Raw genomic sequence first — 21,559 nt, 5'->3', positions numbered from 1 at the left:
TACCTTTATTTTTTATTTTTCTTTAAAGATTTTACTTATTTATTTGAGAGAGAGAGAACAAGTGGAGGGTGGAGGGAAGGGCAAAAGGAGAGGGAGAAGCAGGCTCCCTGCTGAGCAGGGAACCCAACATGGGATTGGATCCCAGGACCCTGGGATCATGACCTGAGCCGAGGGCAGACATTTAACTGACTGAGCCACCCAGATGTCCCTTTCTCCCAGCACCTTTAATGATGTGCACCCCCCATCCAGCCTGCGGCAAGTGGGATCGGGGTGACATAAAGCATTTTTGGGAATGGCAATTTTGTGGAAAGCTAGAGGTATCTTTATATACTTTTCTACTTTTGCTCTTCAGTTAAAGATGAGGGGTGTCAGATTCATTGCTTTGAGGAAAGCTATGGGCGCATACATGCTGTTTCTCTTCTGAGATCCCAGCACAGGACCCAGGCTTTAGATTTATTCTCTGAATCCCTCTGAGGGGAATACAAGGAAACAGCTCTCCTCCGATCATTCCGAACCAAGAGTTATAGATACGATTACATGTTTGCCCTGAGAACCTAAGCACAAATGAAAAGCCACGTTGCTGAAGAGAAATTTGCTTTTATTTTTTGATCGTGAAGTTGAATTACAAATGTATTTCCTCTTGGTTTAAATATTAGGGAAATGGACTCACTTTAAGCACCCGGGCTGAGGGCCTGGCATTACAACCACATGAAGAGTACTTGAATGTGGTCAGACTTGTGCCGGAGAACTTTCGAGATTTTAATAACAAAAGGGAGATAGATCGCGACCAGCTGATGACTGTCCTTGCCAACGTGACACATCTCTTGATTAGAGCCAACTACAATTCTGCAAAAATGGCTCTTTACAGGTGTGTCTTGAAAGAGAGGGAAAGCTCATGGGAAGGGTCCTCAATCTCGTCTTCATGTATTAATAATGATGTATTTTCAGTGTAATATATTTTCCTTGATTATTTTAAGGGTACAACTAATGGAACTGGCTGCCTTAAAAAATATTTTTATTACTATAATTTTAGTGACGATGTAAGAACAGTGGTCCATGACAAATGTGCCTCAGTAGGAGATCATCTTGACATCAGGATCAGAAACTTTCAGGGTGATTTTCTGAGAAATGCCTGACAAGTTCACAATTGTCTGGACCACCTTGTATCTTTTTTTTACCCTCCTGATGTTAATGGTCTTAGATTTTCCTGTCTATTTAAGCTAATGTTCCCATCCTCGGTCATGTTATTACTTCCAGAAGGTCAATTTCTGGCAATGCCAGGCTACGGCTACGCATGCACGTTGGCCTAAAGCAAACACAGAATTATACATTTAAGAACAATCTCTGTATTTGAGATAGGATGATTGAATGGGTTAGTTTTTCAGAAGTGTTTCAACTCAGACTGGGCAACATCAGACCCTTCCCACAGCTGTCTGGGCGACTACTCTTCTTTGCACCAAATGTTGCAAAGGCCTTCCAGAGAATACTGACAGCTTTCAGAAATCATATTGGTGGGAAAATCTGTAGTAACTTACAAAAGTCACATCACCTTTTTGTTTGAAGAAAACTTTTAAGAATCCACCTCATCAAGATGTTAGCTGTCATTTGTAGGTAGGCGTCTGAGTCACGGGATGACTCCTGTCTATTGGTAGGTTGGATTCTGTCTCTTTGGATACAGCCAGCCCTAACGTTATAGACCTGGCACTGGCCACCGAGGTGGAGCACTGCGAATGTCCCCAAGGCTACGGAGGGCTCTCCTGTGAGGTAAGGCTCCTCTTCTTCCCTTCCTATCTCCTTTTGTTCTTTCCTAAGGAGAAAAAAAGCACATTAAAGGTGATACAATAACCCGCACTTGAATTTTAACTTTAGAAACCTAACATTTGGCTCAGACTTTGGGCAGCTTTAGGAATATTGGAAGTCACAATGTTTAAGGCAATCTGGTGCCTCTTCCAGCAGAGTCCTGGGACACGTGGAAGTGGCCTGATTTCAGTCTACCCTCTTGCCTTAGTCAACCAGAAAGTTGCACTGCCCATGCCATAGTTTGCATTTCTAAGGAGGGTTGAACTTGATTGTATCTGGACATTTACAAATCACCAGCGTGCCACCTAGAAAGCCTGGCCTGTTTTGAGACTTTTTATGGCCCCCAGCTAGGTTAACTTGGGTGACCTCTACTTCACAATGAAGTGTGTGAGAATGTGCTTACGATCACCAGTAGAAGTAATCTGTCACTAAAAAAATGTTCTGAAATATATTTTGAAATTATTTGGACATGAATATTGATAATAACTCTCTCCTGCTGAGGACTTTCTATGTTATTTGGCACGATCCTAACCTCTTTCTGTAGGAAAGAGCTAGGAAGTAGTTATATCAGGTTCCGAGCATCATGTGCACCATCAACCACCACACGGTCCTGCCTCTCCCGTGTTTAAGACTGACTTGTCATTGACTGTGAGTTTTGGGCCGTTAACTTATGATTTGTTTTTACGAATCTTTATCAATTGTACACTTTGCAGTTAATAAAGTTGGCCTGTGCTTCATGATGTAGATTTTTAATTAAATATTTATATTTCTATTTTAAATATTTTACAGGGTTGTTTCTTTTATGACCCCATGAACTTTTTTTTTAGATCTAAGACATGTATTTTTAGGCCAAGGAAGTATCTGTAGGATCTAAGTCCTGTGTGCTTACTGGATAAATGACCTTAAGGCTACCTCATAGTATGTGGGATGTGGGAGTGGGCTGGCTGGCAGATAAAGTAGAAGCCCAGGCTAGCTAGACCAGGAGGAGGCAGCAGTGAGCAGGTGCTGCTGGAGGACTCCAGGTCCACTGGGTTCAGAGGAAAATGCGCTGATGTGCAGGGGATGATCGCTCAAGGAAGCACACGAAGCTTAACACATAATTTTAAGTGTTTTTATCAGCCAGAAGAACTCATTCTTTCATTAGGAGCTGACGTAAGGAATCAGGCAGCTATAGGTGGGGACTGGAATTCTTGAGAGCCCTGTGGCCACCACACAGACCCCCAGGCAGCTCCCCCTCAGTGCCCATCTGTAGACTGGCCCATTGTCCATGACGGGAACGTGGTGCATGGAGGTGTTAAGGGGACTTTCACAAGGTCAGTGTGAATGAATGCATGTATATATTACTCAAATAATGAAAATGCAATTTTAATATTTTTTACAAGAGTAAAAACCAGATCCACGCCCCTCCTCCCATGGCCCCATGGGAGTATGCTGGCCTCCCAAATAATCACTCACCAGTCTGCACTCGAAACACGATTTATGTCTGGTACAGCCCCAAGGAGCCCCGTGGCCACAGGTCTGGGAGGTGTGTCTCCCCGACTTTGAATCTTTCCATTGGCACAGTGGGCACAGGGTCTAACTGCTCCATGTTCCATATTCCATGTCTATAAAATAGAGAGAATGGTTCTCAGGGTCATCTTGAGAATGACATGAATGACTGTCTGGGATGGCCCCCTGCTCCTCCCAGGCAGGGGACAGCATCCATGAATACCACGAAAGCATGCCTGTAATGTTTGCTCAATTCACCTGATGCAGTTTAATACAGACCTACCCTTGAGCACTTTGATGGTAGTATTTAGTGACTCTTACCCAAAAGAAAACAAAATCAGGTTGAGAGGAAAATGTCCTCTTGATTGAAACACTGGTTAAGTGGCTGAGTGTTACACGATTTCTAATAATATTGCGGCAGGTACCGTGAAGATGGATGCTGACCCATTGTATCGCCACTAGGTTTTGGTGTGCGTGTTTCTACCTATAAAAAGAAATGAGGAAGGGGGCTTGGGTGGCTCAGTCAGTTGGGTATCTGACTTTTGATTTCGGCTCAGGTCATGAGATCGAGCCCCATTTAGGTCTCCAAGCTCAGCAGGGAGTCTGCTTGGGATTCTTTCCCTCTCCTTCTGCCCCTCCCCCTGCTTGTGCATGCTCTCTCTCTCAAATAAATCTTTAAAAAAAAACGAGGAACTGGATTATGGCGATGTTGCACAATTCGGTAAGTTTACTAAAAAATCAGTGAACTGTATCCTTAAAATGGGTGCATTTTATGACATGTGAATGATACCTCAATAAAGAAGTTTGGGGGGGGGAAAGAAGTATGTTTCTCTACTTATGGAAATTGGAGCACTTGATGTTCCTAACCTATTGACAAGAAGATGATTTGCATGATGTACAAGGTTGCCTTCCCCCGCATGTGTCACCTGTCCCTCTCTTGCAGTCCTGCCTCCCTGGCTATTACCGCGTGGATGGAATACTCTTTGGAGGAATTTGTCAACCCTGTGAATGCCACGGCCATGCAGCTGAATGTGATATTCATGGCGTTTGCTTTGTGAGTCTGTTGCCAAGAACTCGAGTGCCCCCTCCTACCTATCCCAAAGCCATCTGCTGCGCAGAGTGGTTAAAAAAAAGTGCTTCCTCCATAGGAGATTATCCCGGCCCTTGTAGACCCCAGAGGAAATTCGCAGACTTAAGTTCATGTCATAATATGTTTCCTGCTTTTTCCTCTGCTCTTTTTTGAAAAAAAGTTACTTTGGTGAAAACGGAAAAGGGATATATAATGTCATTGCAGGTTTTTTATTAGAACAACGAATTCACTTCGTAAGATTAGAAAGCCATATAAAGGTAGAAAATATTGCCTACTGATTAAAAAGGATCAGGGCTTTTAAATGAAAGTGTTAGAATTCCTTTAACATATTACACAGTATGTCCTAAAAGGAATAATAAAACTTCTAATAATCACACTCGTTTGTGCAATATATAATGCTTTATAGTTCTTAGCTCGGGTAAACTCTTCAAACAAGTACTTCTTTCATGCAACAGGAGTTGAAACATGGCTTGACAAATATGCAGTTAATCTTGAGAATGAACTTTGGGGCAGATACAGGGCAAGACTTGTTTTTTAACTTCAATCAGGAATTCTTTTAGGCTCTTTTTGCCTGGAAGCCAGGCCATACTCCTGGATTCTAATGGATTTACTGCACAGAGATGGAGTGAATGCCTATATTAATCAGCTGAGTCCTATTCACCATACAGGGGAATGTTCATGCTCTTTCCAAAAGAGATTGATTCAGTCCCAAGGCTAGGGAAAATTAATTATCAGAGCCATGGGGAAGATCTCATCATGATGCCATGGATTGTTTAATCTTTCTAGAGCTTAGTTTTTCTTGATTCTGTAAGTAAAGCTTTCATTTTGTTCTTTGTTCATTTCATTGTTCTGGAAAGCAAGTGTCTATAGGAATTACATGAAGTGATGTTTTACACACACACTCAATCCCTCAGGATCAGTTTCCCAGAGCTTGATGAGGTTGTTGCTTTTTTTAAACGCCTCTGCCTTTCCATTTGGGTTTGTAAGGCCAGCCTTCTAGGGCGGCTGCCAACAGTTGGGGGTGTCAGCAGGCTGTGATTGTGGCACCCATGGCTTTAGGTACAGGTAAGCCAAAAGGGTATTTGCACATGCTTTTATTACTATATCTTTGCAAAAATATATACTCACACTAAAGTGAAAATGCTAAGTAGCAACCAGCCTTTAAGTTCTAATTATAATAAGTGATAATTTTTATAATTGAAAAATTTGGGGAAATAATGTTAGATTTACAGTAAGGCTGCAAAAATAGCACGGCAAGATCCTGTTCAGTCTTCACCCTGCTTTCCCTGGTGCTCACATCTTGCCTTACCAGAGTACAGTGATCAAAATTAAGAAATTCACGTGGGCACAATCTCATCAACAGAACTGTGGATTTCACTCAGATTTCATCAGATTTCCCACTCATGTCCCCTTTCCAGCCTCAAATCCAGAACACTTTGCACTTGTCGCCTTCATTCTGTGACAGCGCCTCAGTTTTCCCTTGTCTTTCATGACTGTGGCGCTTTTGAGGAGCCCTGGACATTCTCTGGAATGTCCTCCGCTAGAGCATGTCTGTTTTCTCGTGATTAGCTAGAGGTTTTGCATTTTAGGCAGGAAGACATGAAGGTGACGTGCCCCCTCGGCACACACTGTTAGGGGATGTTAGCCCGGAACACTCGGATGAGGTGCTGTCTGCAGCCTTTTGCACTGTCAAGTTATTATTTTTACCTTTTTAAGTCATTCATGTTTGAAGGGGCAAAAATAATAAAAATTTAGATTGGACTTTAAAGCAACATAAAAACTTGGTAGCATCATTTATCTGTTTCATCTAACTTTGCTTTTTTTTTTCTATTCTATTTTACAAAGAAACCTTTTAATTCTCCCCTTTGGATAGCCATTTCTATCCCTGGGCCTTGCATGTAGCCATCCAGCTTCCCAGAGTTAACTCCTGATTTACAGGTTATCAGAGAGAAGGTTCCAATTGTTCTTAGTGCCCTATCTTTTTTTTTTTTTTTTTTAAAGCGTGGTTTTAGATTTACAGCAAAACTGAAAGGAAGGTGTAGGGATTTCTCATAGACCTCCTGCCCCCACGCACACACAGCCTCCCATATTATCAACAGCCCCCTCCCCCCACCAGAGGGACACATTGGTGCAGTTGATGAACCCACATTGACACATCATAGCCCCCCCAATGTCCACGATTTACATTAGCTCCTGTTCTCCCAGCTCTTTCTGCTGTCCTCCCAAGGAGAAACCAGTTTGCTCTCTTCTGAAAGAGAAGAGCCTAAAGGGCAGTTGCGTATCTTGGGCCCTCATGTTTTTTTCTTTTCCATTCAAGAGAAGATGTTTTTCCTTCCTGAGGAGATGAGCATTCTCCTCCCTCAGATTCCAGCTCCACCAACAGGGCTGGTCCCTTAAAGGGATGGTGACCTGAGAAAGCGTCAAAATAGATTTGGTAGGTTTTTTTTAGCAGAACTACGTAATGGCTTTCCCAAAGAGAAAGAAAACCCTGTCTGGCCCTTTGAGCAAAGAAATCCTATCATAGATATTTTGCAAGTGGACATAATTAAATGTATTTTAATGAAACTAGTTATTTTGCATAATACTTTTAGCTCAACCATGTAGCCATTTACCAAAGCCAGCTGCATTTTAAATTAATTTGGGTTAATTATCAAAATCAAGGTCACATAGGGGATGGGGAGGAAAAAAAGAGTCTAAGACATTCCTACCAAAATGTCACCTGAGGACCAGCAGTCTGTGCGTCACCCTGGAGTTTTTTAGAAATGCAGAACTCAGGCCCTATGTCAGACCTCCTGAATCAGAATTGACATTGAACCCAGGTGATTTGTAAACAATTCAAGTTTAGAAGCCCTGGTCTAGGATAACTACATAAAACTGGTGAAAGCCTGGGGCACTTGGGTGGTGCCGTCGGTTAAGCCTCTGACTCTTGGTTTTAGCTCAGGTGGTGATCTCAGGGTCCTGGGATCAAGCCCCACATCATCAGACTCTGCACTCAGCATGGAATCTGCTTGTGATTCTCTCTCCCTCTCCCTCTGCCCCTCCCACTCAAGCTCTCACTCTCTCTCTCTCTCCCTAAAATAAGTAAATCTTCAAAAAAAATGGTGAAAACCTGTTTAAAAGGATGTAATACAAATATTTATAGTCCCAAATTAAATTTAACCTATGGGAAAACTTTTATCAACCTCAGGAATGGTAGAAAAGTATTCAAGTTTTGAAACTGGAAATATTATTTAAACTGTTGAATGAAAAATGGCCAACAAGGTCTATAAAATGAGTGGCTCTCAGAAAAGGGGGTAAAGGGAAGTGGGTGGCAAGGTGGACCCACAGGTGGGAGCTGGGGCAAGTGAGTACAGGCAGGGGTGGGTAGAGATCACAGGAAAAAATTCTGGGTGACATCAGCATGGGGGTGGGGGTCATGGGAGGACCTGGGGAGACCAAGTCACGGGCAGAGCGGAACTTGGGAAAGAATATGGAGAACAGGCTCAGCTTTCCCTTGAGCTCTGCAGCTGCCCTATGCTTGGCGTCGCTTCCTTCGGGGCCTGCTCTGCCCATCTCGTTTCTCCTGCATACCTCCTATACGCCTGATGTGGCGTCATTCTGCTTTCTTAAAGACATGTTTTCAAGAAGGAAATAAGTCTTTCATATTTTCCCTGTATTTATCATTTCTGATACTCTTCAATCCTTGGTATAAATCCAAGATTTCATCTGGTTCCATGTTTCTACCTTCCAAAGAACTGTTTTTAGCATTTGTTTGGTGCAGGTCTGACAGCCGACAAATTCTCTCGCCTTTTCTTGACCTGAAAAAGGCTTTCTTTCATCTTTGAGTTGGAAATAGATTTTTGCAGATTTTTTTTTCAGGACTTGAAAATTGTTGTTTGCATATGGCTTGCATTGTTTCAAGTGAAAAGTCATTAGTCATTCTTATACATGTAATTCTCTGGGTTGTCTTTTTTTTTTTCCTCTGCCTACTTTTTAGATTTTTCTCCTTATGAATCACATTTGCTTTTTGTTTGTTTGCTTCTTCTCAGATCTAGTAGTTATTATCCTGCCTTTAAAAAAAAAAAGAACAAAACCCTTATTTGGAAATCATCTTAAATGTATGCAAAAGTTGTAGGAAGAAAAATAGTACTTAGGGCACCCACCTTTTACCCAGATTCACCTTGTTGTTAACATTTTCCCCATTTGCTGTATTATTCTCATTATCTGTTTATCGAATCATAATATTTTTTTCTAAACCACTTGAGAATAAGTTGCGTACACTATGCTCATTTATCCCTAAATACTTCAGTGTGTATGTCCTGAGAATAAGGATTTTCTCTTATATAACCACAGTACATTATCAACTTCAATAAATATAACTTTGGTATCCTACTTTTTCTTTTCTTTTTTTTTTTTAAAGATTTTTTATTTATTCATTTGAGACAGGGAGATACAGAGAGAGAGAGAGAGCGCGCATGAGCAGGGGAGAGGCAGAGGGAGAGGGAGAAGCAGGCTTCCCGCCAAGCAGGGAGCCCAATGCGGGGCTCAATCCCAGGACCCTGGGATCATGACCTGAGCCGAAGGCAGACGCTTAACCATCTGAGCCACCCAGGCACCCTATCTTACTTTTTCTAATCTACCATCCATTTTTCCATTTGGCCGGTTGACTCCATTATGTCCTTTATAGCATTTTTCCCACCATGACAGGCCCCATCTAGTTTAGGTATTGCATTTTATTGTCATGTCTCTCTAGTCTTCTTTAACCTGAAGTACAGCATTCTACAGCATTTCTTTGTCTTTTATAATGCACCTTGAAGAACACGATCATTTTTCAAAAAATAAAATGCCCCTTATTTGGCAGTCCTTCTCTTGTTTTTTCATGAATTGGTTCAGGTTATACCTTTCAGGCCAGAACACTTCATTAGTGATGCTGTGGCCTTCTCAGAGAACCACACGTGGAAGCCCACAATGTCCACTGCCCCTTGCTGATGGTGTGAATTCTGATTATTACACACGCGAGCTCTTGGTCAATTACTATATATTTACTGTTCTTTTATTTTGCAATTAATAAGCAGTGTGACGGAGACACTTTAAGACCTTGCAAGTATCATATTCATCATCAAAATTCCCCCTTAGATTTAGCAGTCTCTGATGATTCTTGCCCCACCAACACTTATATGATGTTCTCCATGCTTCTCGATTGGTACACAGCATTCTACTGTAAGCAAGAACCCTCCTTTCTTATGTTTATTTATTTACCTACTTGTTATCTGCCTGGACTCATGGATTCCAAATTCTCCCAGATGTGACTAGCGGAAGCATACTCAGTGGTTTCCGATTGCATGATGAATATTGTTCATTGTTAAGTCTCTGGATTTTGTTAAGTAACAAAAAGAACATCAGAGTTTGTTTTGGGAAGTGGTTAAATTATCATAGGTCAGCTGGATTGTTTCAAGGTTTGTTTTTAAGTTTTGTTAGGGTGGGTCTAGTATAACCTCTACTCTAGGTCAGGCGTAGCCCTACTGAGAAAGAGTTTTTCTTCTGGGGTCTCTACTGGGTGCTCTGGGCGTTTAACAGAGACTCCCCACACTGGCTGGTTACAATTCTAGTGTCCCTGGCCTCTGCGTGAGTTCTTAATTTTTCGGCTGGCTGCATGGAAATGCACTCTATACATGAGAAGCTTGTATTCAGTAGCTATTTGAAGGGGTCTCCTGTGCAGATTTCTGGAGTTCTTATTTTGTGAAGCTCCAATTCTCTGCCCAAATTCCTGCAGTTCCAGTCTCCCCAAACTCAGACCTCTATCTCCTCAACTCAGCAAGACCCTCCACATTCTGCTTGGGTCTCCGCCCTCCCCCACCTGCTTAGCAAGTGTCTTCAGGAAAAAGACATGTGATTCCAAGTCATCCTGTCACCTCCCTTCTCTCACCTTTGTTACAGTCTAGCGTCTGAAAGAAATTGTTCAATATGTTTTGTTCCCGTTTTCTAGTTCTTTCCTACAGAAGGGCAAGTCTGGTAGCAGCTACTCTGACATGGGCAGAGTGAAAGCTTCCCATGTGTACAGATTGTACAAATTAAAATTTTGTATTTATCTGGAAACAGGCAACCCCTCCTCATGTAAGAGAGTTTGGTGACTTTTTTGAGCATTTTTTTCCCACCCTGACTTCAAGTTATTTTTTGATGAATCAGAGAATCGTTTAAGGAAGCCTGAACTGAGTCTCATCCATGCATGTGTTCTTAGGCTTGCGAGCATAACACCACCGGGGACCACTGTGAGCAGTGCGGGCCTGGCTTCTACGGGCTGCCTTCCCGAGGGACCCCGGAGGACTGCCAGCAGTGTGCCTGCCCCCTCTCCACAGCCTCCAACAAGTAAGCACGGCACTCCCACCTGTGGAGCCAGCCTAGTGTGGCCAGACCTCGTGTGTGAAGATAGTGTGCTTACCCAGTGGTAAAGATGGAGGGGTGAATTCTCTCTTTTTAAAAAGAACAAGTTCGGTGTATTAAATTATATAAGAAAGGCATGTGATGGCAAGAAAATGTGCATGCTTTGGTTCCTCTTGGTCTAATGTTGCTCCTTAATTCTTTCAGTGTATATCTGGTGTGCCTGCCAGTAGGCTAGGAGGCATAGAGTACACAGGAATGAATAAAACTTTGTTCCTGGCCTTAAGGAGTTGTTGATATAATGACCAAAATATGTAAATATGAGGCTCATTGAAAATGGGCTGAATTCATTTCATGATTCAACCAGTATTTATGGAGTGCCTCCTACACACTGAGTATCATGGTAGGAGCTCGTGTATCAGAGTGTTCATCCATGGCTGCTGGTCCCATGGGACCCACCGTGTGGTCATGACTCTAGTGGAGGTGTGTCCACTGTCAGGAGAGTAGGACTCTGCCTGGAGCGACTCCGAGGAAGGCCCTGACCTGAGGCTTGAAGGATGAAGGCCACAGAGAAGGGTGTTCTGGGCAGAAGGAACCGAGTGTGCCAAGTTATGGCAACATCAAAGAGCAGGTCCTGTCTGTGAAAGCGCAGATGGTCCTTGAGCACAAGGCGGGAGTGGGGTGGGAGGAACCAGTGATGCGCAAGGCCTCCTTCGCCCTGCTGGGGCCTATGCGTCCTGCAGGCCCGGATTTGAAAACCTATTTCTCTCTCACTGACCTACACTTTAGGACTCTGCCTCCCTCCAGCCCAGAGAACTCCCCCATGGGATTTTCATTTGAAACTCCACTGTGTAAAACAGACACAACCAGCGCTACTCTGATGTAATCATAGGGCCCCCCCTGTTGCCCCCATACCTCCCTTCACAGCCCCCCTAGACCCAGGAATAGAGGTTGAGGGGACCTCAGTGAGCAGTGGGGATCCTTTGGGGAATGTTGATGGGCTGTCACATGTAAGCTAGAGCTCACTCTTGGCCACTCTGGTTGGGGCTCTGAGGCAGGCAGACCAGCACCAGAGACGGGAGCTTGGCTTGACCAGGAAGAGCATCGGAGAAGGCCTCCTGGAGGAGATGGTGGCTGAGTTGGGCACGGGGGACAAGGTGAACCCAGGCAGAGAGGGGACGAAGCGGCCTCTGGGCTGAGGGACAGGCAGGAGCAGGGAGCGTCCAGTGCCCAGGAGAGAGGCTCATGAGGTGGGCTGCATGGTCAGGGGCCGGGCTTCTGGAGTGAAGAACCGTTGAAAGTTTGTGAGGAGTGGTAAAAGACGAGGATTTTAAATGTTTAGAAATTCTGCACCACTCATTGGAAAATTGTGTTCATTTGTAATGTTCTGACAGTTTCAGCCCCACTTGCCACCTAGAGGATGGGGATGAAGTGGTCTGTGACCAGTGCGCCCCGGGATACTCAGGAGCTTGGTGTGAGAGGTACTCTGTCTGCATCACTCAACTGATTTCCAAAAGTTGCATCAAACTTTCTTTTTTAATTAAATATCAATGATATGTGTTTTGTTTCAAATGTATAGGTAAGTATGATTTTAGCGTTTTGGTGTGTAATGATTATTTCCCATAATTATAGAGAAAAACCAGTATGCCGATTAAAAAGCCGGGGAATTTTTCAAGAACAGCATTTCAGCTCCTCGAGCTCATGTGAGTTCTCATCGATGACAATAGAAAACAGCGAGGAGCCAGTGTGTACCGTTCCCACACTGAAATATCCCACTATCTGGATAGTTCCAGAGTGGTTTGATTTAGTAGCTGTCATCTGGCACCCGAAAGCCAACACTGTCTTTTCCCAGGTGTTAAGTCTCAGTGCCCAGCTCTGGCGGAAGTCCCTGGGGGAGCCACGTCACACCCACAGCATGCAGGTCCAGTTGGCCTGGAGCTGAGGGCACATCCACAGGGATTTATGGCTCATTCGGGATACATTCTCTGTCTTCACAATGAGTGAAGGAAATCTGAATGTCTGAACTTGGTGTTGCACTGCTTCCCAATAAATCTTATGGAAAAAGAGTCCGTCTGCTTTATTAACCATTCAGAGAATCCCTGGATGGTGGGGGTAGTGTCTAGAGGAAGTGCATTCATTTGGGTCCCTTTTTCAATCTTTTGTGCAGATGCGCAGATGGTTACTATGGAAACCCAACAGTGCCCGGGGAATCCTGTGTTCCCTGCAACTGCAGCGGCAACGTGGACCCCTTTGAGGAGGGTCACTGTGACTCTGTCACTGGAGAGTGCCTGAAATGCATTGGGAACACGGACGGTGCCCACTGCGAGAGGTGTGCTGACGGCTTCTACGGGGACGCCGTGACTGCCAAAAATTGCCGCGGTGAGTGTGGGGGCTGTGAAGTCAGGGCCCTTACTCATGGCCATGTGACGTCTCCATCTACTTACATGTGTCAGAAAGGGCTCAGCCTATGGGGTAACTTTATCTCGGTCGGCGCTTGTGTTAATACCAGTTTAGACCCAAGACCTCACTCTTCCCGGTGTGCCCTGCCTTAGCTTGATCCACTACCTACAGAGCAGGTCAGGTGGCCTGGAAAATTTAGGTACCCTTCCACTGGTGGAGGAAGTGGTGCTTGATGGGACCGGGCGAAGGCCGTCCGGGGTCAGAGCCTGCAGTGTTAATGAGGGACGGGCTCAGGGGTCTCACGAGTCAGATGGGATTTCAAGATATGGGGTGGGAAATGGGAAGGCTCTATCCCTGGAGTCTCACAATCTGTTCCTGAACTACTGACTCATGTTGCTCCAGAGCTCTGCTTCCTTCCTTCCTGACATTATGGATCACTTAGAACCACTCGCTAAAGAAAGCAGGCTTTCCTATACCTGAGATGACAAACTTGTAGCCTCAGGGCTGATACAGCCCTCAGATTTTTATGCACAGCTCTTGAAGGTGTGAAAGAGTAAAAATGGCAATTTTACATTATTTTAATAATTTCCTATAAATGCGAAGTCCTGCTATGCTATTACAACATGGTGACACAAGAGGGTGCTAGCGATACAGGAGAGTTATTTTCCCAGGCACACTTCCAGAGGGAAAAGGCTTTGTAGCCTTGGGCCAGTCAACTTGATCTTGGCAGCACAGCCACCTTGATTGGTTATCATAGGAGGATAATTATGATAACTGGTATTTGTGTAAAGCTTCAAAGTCTACAGAATGCTTTCACTATACTCATGTCATTCCTTTTCGTCTTTCCTGAAAACTTGATGATTCATCACTTCGTTCATTGGTCGTCTGTTAACCATTTGTTACTTCCCAAGTACTGTCCTAAGTATCATCAGAGGAGTTGGAAAAATTTTGGCCCAGGTCTACTGGGGAGCTACATGTGATGGTGTGGAGGCAAAGCACACATGTGGATCTCAGGCTTTGGAGTCTGACTAATGTGGGTTAGAGCTGAGGGTTGGTCACAACCAACTGTGTGACATTAGGCAAATTTATTAACCTCTCTGAGCCACTATTTCCTCATACATAAAATGGACATAGTTTTATATATATATATATTATATATATATATTATGTACACACACACACATTTATATATATATATAATATATATATATATTAAGGCCTTTGTGAGAAGTAATTGGGATAAAAACTTAAAGTTCTGGAAATGAAATAAATGATAGCTATTTTAAAAACAGTGCTTTTTATTATTTTTCTATATTAATGCTGTCCAGTAGAAATGTAAATAACACATGTAATTTTAAATTTTCTAGTCACCACATAAATAAAATGACAGAGATGAAATGTATTGCAGTAATACATCTTATTTTACCCAGTTATAAAAGCAATATCATTTTGTCACGTAATCAAATTTTTAAAGTATTAATGAGATATTTGCTTTCCTTTTTAATGTTTAGTCTTCAAAATTCAGTGCATGCTGATATGAGGAATTTGAGAAACAAGAGAGATGATTGTAGGGGAAGGGAGGGAAAAATGAAACAAGACAAAACTGGAAAGGGAAACAAACCATTAGAGACTCTTAATCTCAGGAAACAAACTGAGGGTTGCTGGAGTGGAGGGAGATGGGAGGGATGGGGTGGCTGGGTGATGGACATTGGGGAGGGTATGTGCTATGGTGAGCGCTGTGAATTATGTAAGGCTGATGAACCACAGACCGGTACCCCTGAGACAAATAATACATTATATGTTAATAAAAAAAAAAAGAAAAAAAATCAGTGCATGTTTTATAGCCTATTTCAATTAGGATGCTAGATTTTCATAAGAAACACTTGATCTGTATTTAGATTTCATAAAATTCATAGTTGCAAAAGGAAATTTACATATCCAAGTTGTTCAAATGTATTTAAGTTTTTCATCATGACCAAAAAAATCATTTTCCTTTATATTTGCATCTACATTGACAAAACTGCTTCAATATTTTGTGTAGAAAGTAGATCTTGGTGATGAACAGAGGTGGGGAGGAGGGTCAGAACAGACAGGATTTGGGTCTGGGTCTGAGTTGTTGGCTGAAGTCTTAGTTTAAGTGACATTAGAGATTGTGTTTATCTGTTGCATCAGCCACATCTGCAGGGGTCAGGAGACCCGTGTGCGCAGTGTCGATCTGATAGGACAGGCAGCTCTGCAGGGCGACGAATGACCATCCCTGGGGTTTGCACAAAGCTCCATAAAGGTCCAGGATGGTGTGGGGCTGCCTCTGGAGGAAATGGCACTTGATGTGAGTCTTCACGGATGGGTAGGAGATGCCCGGTGGGCTGATAAGTGGTGGGAAAGTGTCGTCCGGGCCTGAGGTGCAGAGTCTGGAAAGAAGGTGCTAGAAAGTGAAAGGCAGGGTCAGGCCAGGGCAGGAGCCATGGCTGATGGGTGTGGACAGCGCTGGCCTGTGGAGGTTGTGCCGTCTGTCCCCGACTCCAGGTCACTTGAACAGGGACGGGGTCTGACCAGATCTCTGTTGAACAGTCAGTCTGGAACCGCTGCGGTGGACAGAGTGGACAAGAGGAGAGAAAAGACCAGAAAAGGAACTTGCTGGAAAAGTTAATGAGGGCTTCCAGTAGAGCCTTTGTCATGGGGGTAAAGGTGAAGAGAGAGAAACTAGAAACTCTTGGGATGCCTGGGTGGCTCAGTCAGTTGAGCATCCAGCTCTTGATTTCAGCTCAGGTCATGATCTCAGGGTTGTGCGATTGAGCCCCACATTGAGCCCCAAGTTGAGCCTGGCATTGAGCCCCGTGTCGGGTTCTGTACTCAGTAGGAAACCTGCTTGAGATTCTCTCTCTCCCTCTCCCTCTGTTCCTCCCCACCTCTCTCTCTCTCTAATAAATAAATCTTAAAAAAAAAAAAAAAGAAAGAAAGAAACTAGAAAATCTCTGTGTTGACTGGAGGGTAGAGGGGGTGGGGTCAGGACAGGCAGGATTGGGGTCTGGGTCCAGGTTGGTGGCCCAGGCAGCTGGACTCATTATAGACTGACACTGTCTGGGCTCTTTCTAGTCTCCAAACATTTACAAGTTTTATTCTTTTCTCACTTTCTCTTTCCTGTCCCCCAGCTTTGATGAGATGAATTCTTGTCATTTCTGGATATTTCACTAGAAATCCTCCCAGGCCTATAATAGGATCCCTCTTATGGACTTTCCAGAGGCCCCACGTGTGAATATACTATTATTTTTTACTAGGTTAACCCCAGTGAAAGTGTCAGTATTCAATACTGCTGACATGGGAATTCCTAGGGGTTTGTTGGGGAGGCATTTGGATATTCAGGCGTGCAGGAATCAGGGAAGAAATGGGGTCTGGAGAATCATCAGCATTGATGTGCTAGTGGGTTTGGTGCGTGTGGAATGGGTTGTCCAGTGCAGCAAGGGAGCAACCAGGGAGGGAGAGGCTGTAGGAACCCCACCAAGCTCTACTGTTAAAGGAAACTTATATGAAATGTTAAGTGGTCATAATTTTTATATTGTGGGGTTCACATGAGAACTAAAATATATGTAAATCACCTAGTAGTTACTGGAAACTATTTTAAATTAATATTATTTACACAAGCAATTTTTTTAAAGATTTTATTTATTTGGGAGAGAGAGAGAGCATGAGTTGGGGGGGAGGGGCAGAGGCAGAGGGAGAAGCAGGCTTCCTGCGAGCAGGGAGCCCGATGCGGGACTTCATCCCAGAACCCTGGGATCATGACCTGAGCTGAAGGCAGATGTCTAACTGACTGAGCCACCCGGGCACCCCTACAGCAAACAATTTTTTAGTAATAATTACTATTAGAACTGTTACCATGGAAAGATGACTACAAATAGCTGTGTGACCTGTGGCAAATGACAATCTCTCTAAATTTTAGATTTCACAGTGGAAAAGAGAGAAAGTTATAGTGCTTCCCATGTCAGTTTGTAATGAAGCTTCAATGAAATATACTGGAAAGTGACCCAGGCACAAACAGACCGTACAATAAATACAGTTTACTGTCATCTATATTTTGTGGTGATCATATGGTGAATGTTGACTTTTCCCCGAAGGCCAGGGAAGCTTTGAATGAGACACGTGGTTGGGGTGGGGGGGCGCCGGAGGGAGAGAGACAAGAAGGAGGGAGGAAATCAGAGGTTGTCCCTCACCTCAGTGAGAGCGAAGTTCAAAAGGGAGGGAGTGGCCATGGGGCCCATCTCACAGCAAGATGAAGACCCAGAATGTGCTCTTTGAATTTGCTCCTGGGAAGTCCTGGGAGACTTCTCAGGAGGAGCAGATTCAGCAGCCAAAAGGCAGGAGGGGCAAGTTGAATGGGAAGGGAGGGCGACAGGGAGATGGGACCTCAGATAGTTAAGTTGTGTGTGTGTGTGTGTGTGTGTGTGTGACGTTTTCTACAGGAGACAACGGAGAATAGTTGGATGCTGAGGAGTGTTTGAAAATACAGGTTTCATTATTTAGGTATGGCAAGGCCAGCAGTGGCCAGGAGGAGGGGACACACCAAGGCATAGGAGAGGGTATTCGGGAAGCACCCAGGTTGGTCAGGAGGGGAAATGTGGGCTAGAGCCTTTGTTGTGGTTTCCTCAGGAAGGAAAGGGCAAGGCAGGGTAAGCAGGGTTAGGATTGGCTACTTTGAATAACTTCAGCAGGCTCTGGGGCAGGGCAGCTGTCCCTAATCGTCTGATGCATGGCCCTGGGGTGAGAGGTCAGAGGGATAGTGGAAGTGAAGCCCAAATGAAGGAGAGAGCCCGGTAAGGAGGCCTTTGTGGGCGTGGGCTCTGGATGGGGTTGTTTGCGTATGAAAGGCGTCTGGCAGGCCAGCTCTTCACTCGCTCTGGAAACTGGCCTTTGGAAGGGCAGTCTGTCCAGGGTCAGCAAGGCCCCCCAGGAGGCATGTTTTTTTTTTTTTTTAAAGATTTTATTTATTTATTTGAGACAGAGAGAATGAGATACAGAGAGCATGAGAGGGAGGAGGGTCAGAGGGAGAAGCAGACTCCCTGCTGAGCAGGGAGCCCGATGAGGGACTCGATCCCGGGACTCCAGGATCATGACCTGAGCCGAAGGCAGTCGCTTAACCAACTGAGCCACCCAGGCGCCCTCCAGGAGGCATGTTTAATACAAAAGTGAGTTGAGTGTTCAAAAGTAAGCCACAGGAACCGGCAGCGGTGCGTGGGGCCCCTAGCACTTCCCCAGCCTCCCACAGGGGGAATCCTAGATGGCCCACTTATACCGGGGAACACATCCACAGGTGTCTTGGCCACAGTCCATTATGGAGACAGAATTCCAATGCCTTTCCTCTGATCCTCAGCCTTCCAGCATCTACCACGGCTCTGGCCTCCCCTGCCAATCCTGCCACACAAAGCGTGCTTGGCTTGAGAGAATTTGTGGAGTTTTCCTTTTCTTTTAAATCATTATCGCGTATGACAGAGTGCACATTTCCTGAGTCCAAGCATTCAAAGACAGTGCACATTTCTGGGGTATTTGGTCAAGAGCTTATTAGATATTTTCAATGAAGTGCATATTGACAGCTGTGCTATAAGTATCAAACATTTCAGGAGCCATTAAATTGTATCACTTCGCAAAGGTGGGGACTTTGTAGTTTTGAACATCAGTCTTATGACTGTAGATAAAACTGAAATGTTTGACCTGAAGGTAAGTATATTGGAACTACATGGACTCGTGACTTAGAACAGGGAAATGTTTTACATTAAACTATGAAATGTAATATTACCTATCTAGATTGTTATAACTGAGCTTTAAAATATTAAATACATATAAGATCAGAATAAGAACTGATAGCTAAATTGATTTTTAAATCTCCATTGCATGTTTTTTATGAAGATTTGTTGATAAACATTGGTGGCTCATTTTTATGATTTCAAGGAATTCATGCAATTGGTTAAGATTGTTTGCTAATTCTTATCTTAATAGCTTCATTGGTTTTTCTGTGTGATGGCTCCTTCCGCCAACCCCGTAAAAGTTATTGCGAAGTAATTTCTTCTTTTAGTTTTATGATTTGAAACATGAATGTTTAAAATTTTTCCTTTGGGGATTAAGGGATCTTACTACAACCATACCCAGAAATGGGCACAAATATGTCTCTTGTGTGTGTGTTAGCCTGTGAGTGCCATGGAAAAGGCTCCCTCTCTGATGTCTGCCATCTTGAGACCGGACTCTGTGACTGCAAACCCCATGTGACTGGACAGCAGTGTGACCAGTGCTTGGTAAGACGCCTGTGGCCGTTGCAGACATGAAAGTGTTTGGGTGATGTCTATAATTGATACCTTGACCTCGGCTCGAATGACATGCCCTTCATGACTGCCAGAAAGAGCTACTGCCCCAAACACGGCTGGTGGATGCTGGGTGTCCTCACCTACAGAGTCTGTATTTGGTTTACAAAGAACTGCAGTGATGTCATGACCACTGTGTGATTCTATGAAACATCCGATGTTTGATTTGGGAAACATGCTTGTAAGTATCAGTAGCTAACTCAAATGTACTTTGACTCCCACGCTCCGGGTCCTCTTCTGCAACAGCCTGGCTATTACGGGCTGGACGCGGGGCCTGGGTGCCTGCCCTGTAACTGCAGCACGTCAGGCTCCTTGTCGGATGACTGCACCGAGGAAGGCTGGTGTCACTGCGTCCCAGGCGTAGCTGGGGAGAAGTGCGATAGGTGTGCACGTGGCTTCCACGCCTACCAGGACGGTGGCTGTACACGTAAGCTCCAGAATTCAGTATTTGAGGCTTTTTAGTAATTCCCAGACTCTTCTTTGCACTCTCCTTTGACTTCTAATTCTGTTCCGTTCCTTTACTTTTTCTCTTTTTAACATGTAGGATTTCATACCTTTTGTTCTGTTTCCTGATCCCTATGCTTAATTCGTCTGTAATCTGTGGTCAGGCTTTACTGATTGTGGGGACTTAGATTAATCACTTCACTTAGCTCTAGTTTCCTCATCTGTAAAATAGAGAAGCTAATTATAATTTCCATCCAGAAGTTACTTTTTATGTTGGACGTAGAGTCCTTAACATGGCATTTGGCACACAATAAATGCTCCAGAAATACTAGCTGCATCTGTTCTTCCCACCTATTTCTATTTCTCTGTCCTGATTACCCCTTTTCTAACAACATCTCTCGACAAGGAGGAACAGCCCCCTCCCGAGAGACACGGACAGGTGTTGGGAATCACGAGGTCTCTGTTAGGAACTAGAACAGTTTAGATAATTAATCAAAGGGAGAGAACCTATAGCATCAGCTGTGACCCCTTCGATTGCATGGGGGTCCTGAGGCATAACAACACTGTGTGTCTCTGTTGCAGCCTGTGATTGCGCTCACACACAGCACACTTGTCACCCGGAATCGGGGGAGTGTATCTGCCCTCCTCATACTCGGGGCACCACCTGTGACGAATGTGAGGACGGATACTGGGGCCACAACCTAGAGCTCGGATGCCAGGTACGCACCACCATCTGCATCTTCTTAACTGGGAAGCACTTCGTTGGAGCAAGTTTCACTCCTTCGCTTTCATCCATGCACTTGACCTTGACCTGCTGAATGGCTCCATGGTTTATATTTAAAATTCAGTATGGGTTCAGGCATCCAGGTGGAAGAAGCAGCTGCCTTAAAGTACATTATTCTAAGTTTTTTTTTTTTTTAAGAACCCAGCCATGGAATTGATGGTTTGGAAACTTCAGTGCTCTTTAAACCTACTCTGCTGTGTACATGATCTTCCAGGAGGAGGGCAGAAGTCACTTTATTGGGGGGTTACAGCCCATCTTCAACGGTTCTATTTTCAATGTAGCTTTCCTCAGTTGAACTTGGATGTGGTTTGCGTTTTAAAACCAGACTTGTCTTTGATGTGTAAGATGCTGCCGCCAGGCTGGCCATCAGGTGACAGGGTCAGCCCAGTGCACATGGGCCCCAGAGAGGCACAACGGTCCAGCCTGGCAGCCGCTGCCTCCTGGTTGGCCAAGTGAATCCTTGCAGCCATAGTGAAGGAGACCCACGTATTTGTATGATGTCCCCACGTTTAGTGTTCTCCTGTAATCCCAACACGTGTGCATTATACGAATGTACAAAGCACCGTTTTATTTGTGAGTTTATTTTCCCAGGCCTGCAACTGCAGTGATGTTGGGTCCACCGGTCATGGATGCGACGCACTCACTGGCCACTGCCGATGCAAGCCTGCCTTCCGTGGCCCAGGCTGTCATCAGTGCTCCCTGGGGTACAGACACTTTCCAGACTGTGTGGCCTGTGACTGTGACCCGCGAGGGACATTGGCAGACACCTGTGATGAGGAACAGGGTCTGTGCAGCTGTGCAGAGGAAACCGGCAGCTGCTCTTGCAAGGTAACAGCCCTCGGCGTT

General features: G+C 44.5%; 1 protein-coding gene across 1 annotated transcript in view; it reads left to right on the top strand.

The window, feature by feature from the left end:
* The window catches only part of LAMA1 (laminin subunit alpha 1), a 164,078-nt gene that overhangs the window by 72,308 nt on the left and 70,211 nt on the right, over positions 1-21,559 (top strand). Inside the window, exons 14-23 of the mRNA XM_034995743.1 lie at positions 657-868; positions 1,653-1,764; positions 4,232-4,342; positions 10,596-10,723; positions 12,130-12,216; positions 12,903-13,114; positions 19,313-19,419; positions 19,732-19,912; positions 20,512-20,648; positions 21,305-21,541. Coding sequence (XP_034851634.1) covers positions 657-868; positions 1,653-1,764; positions 4,232-4,342; positions 10,596-10,723; positions 12,130-12,216; positions 12,903-13,114; positions 19,313-19,419; positions 19,732-19,912; positions 20,512-20,648; positions 21,305-21,541 — 1,524 coding nt within the window. The remainder of the gene's footprint in view (positions 1-656; positions 869-1,652; positions 1,765-4,231; positions 4,343-10,595; positions 10,724-12,129; positions 12,217-12,902; positions 13,115-19,312; positions 19,420-19,731; positions 19,913-20,511; positions 20,649-21,304; positions 21,542-21,559) is intronic.

Source organism: Mirounga leonina, unplaced genomic scaffold (assembly GCF_011800145.1).
Source record: "Mirounga leonina isolate KUSES-001 unplaced genomic scaffold, KU_Mleo_1.0 Mir_93, whole genome shotgun sequence".
NCBI classification, from domain to species: Eukaryota; Metazoa; Chordata; class Mammalia; order Carnivora; family Phocidae; genus Mirounga; species Mirounga leonina.
This window is presented reverse-complemented; position numbering and strand designations above follow the sequence as displayed.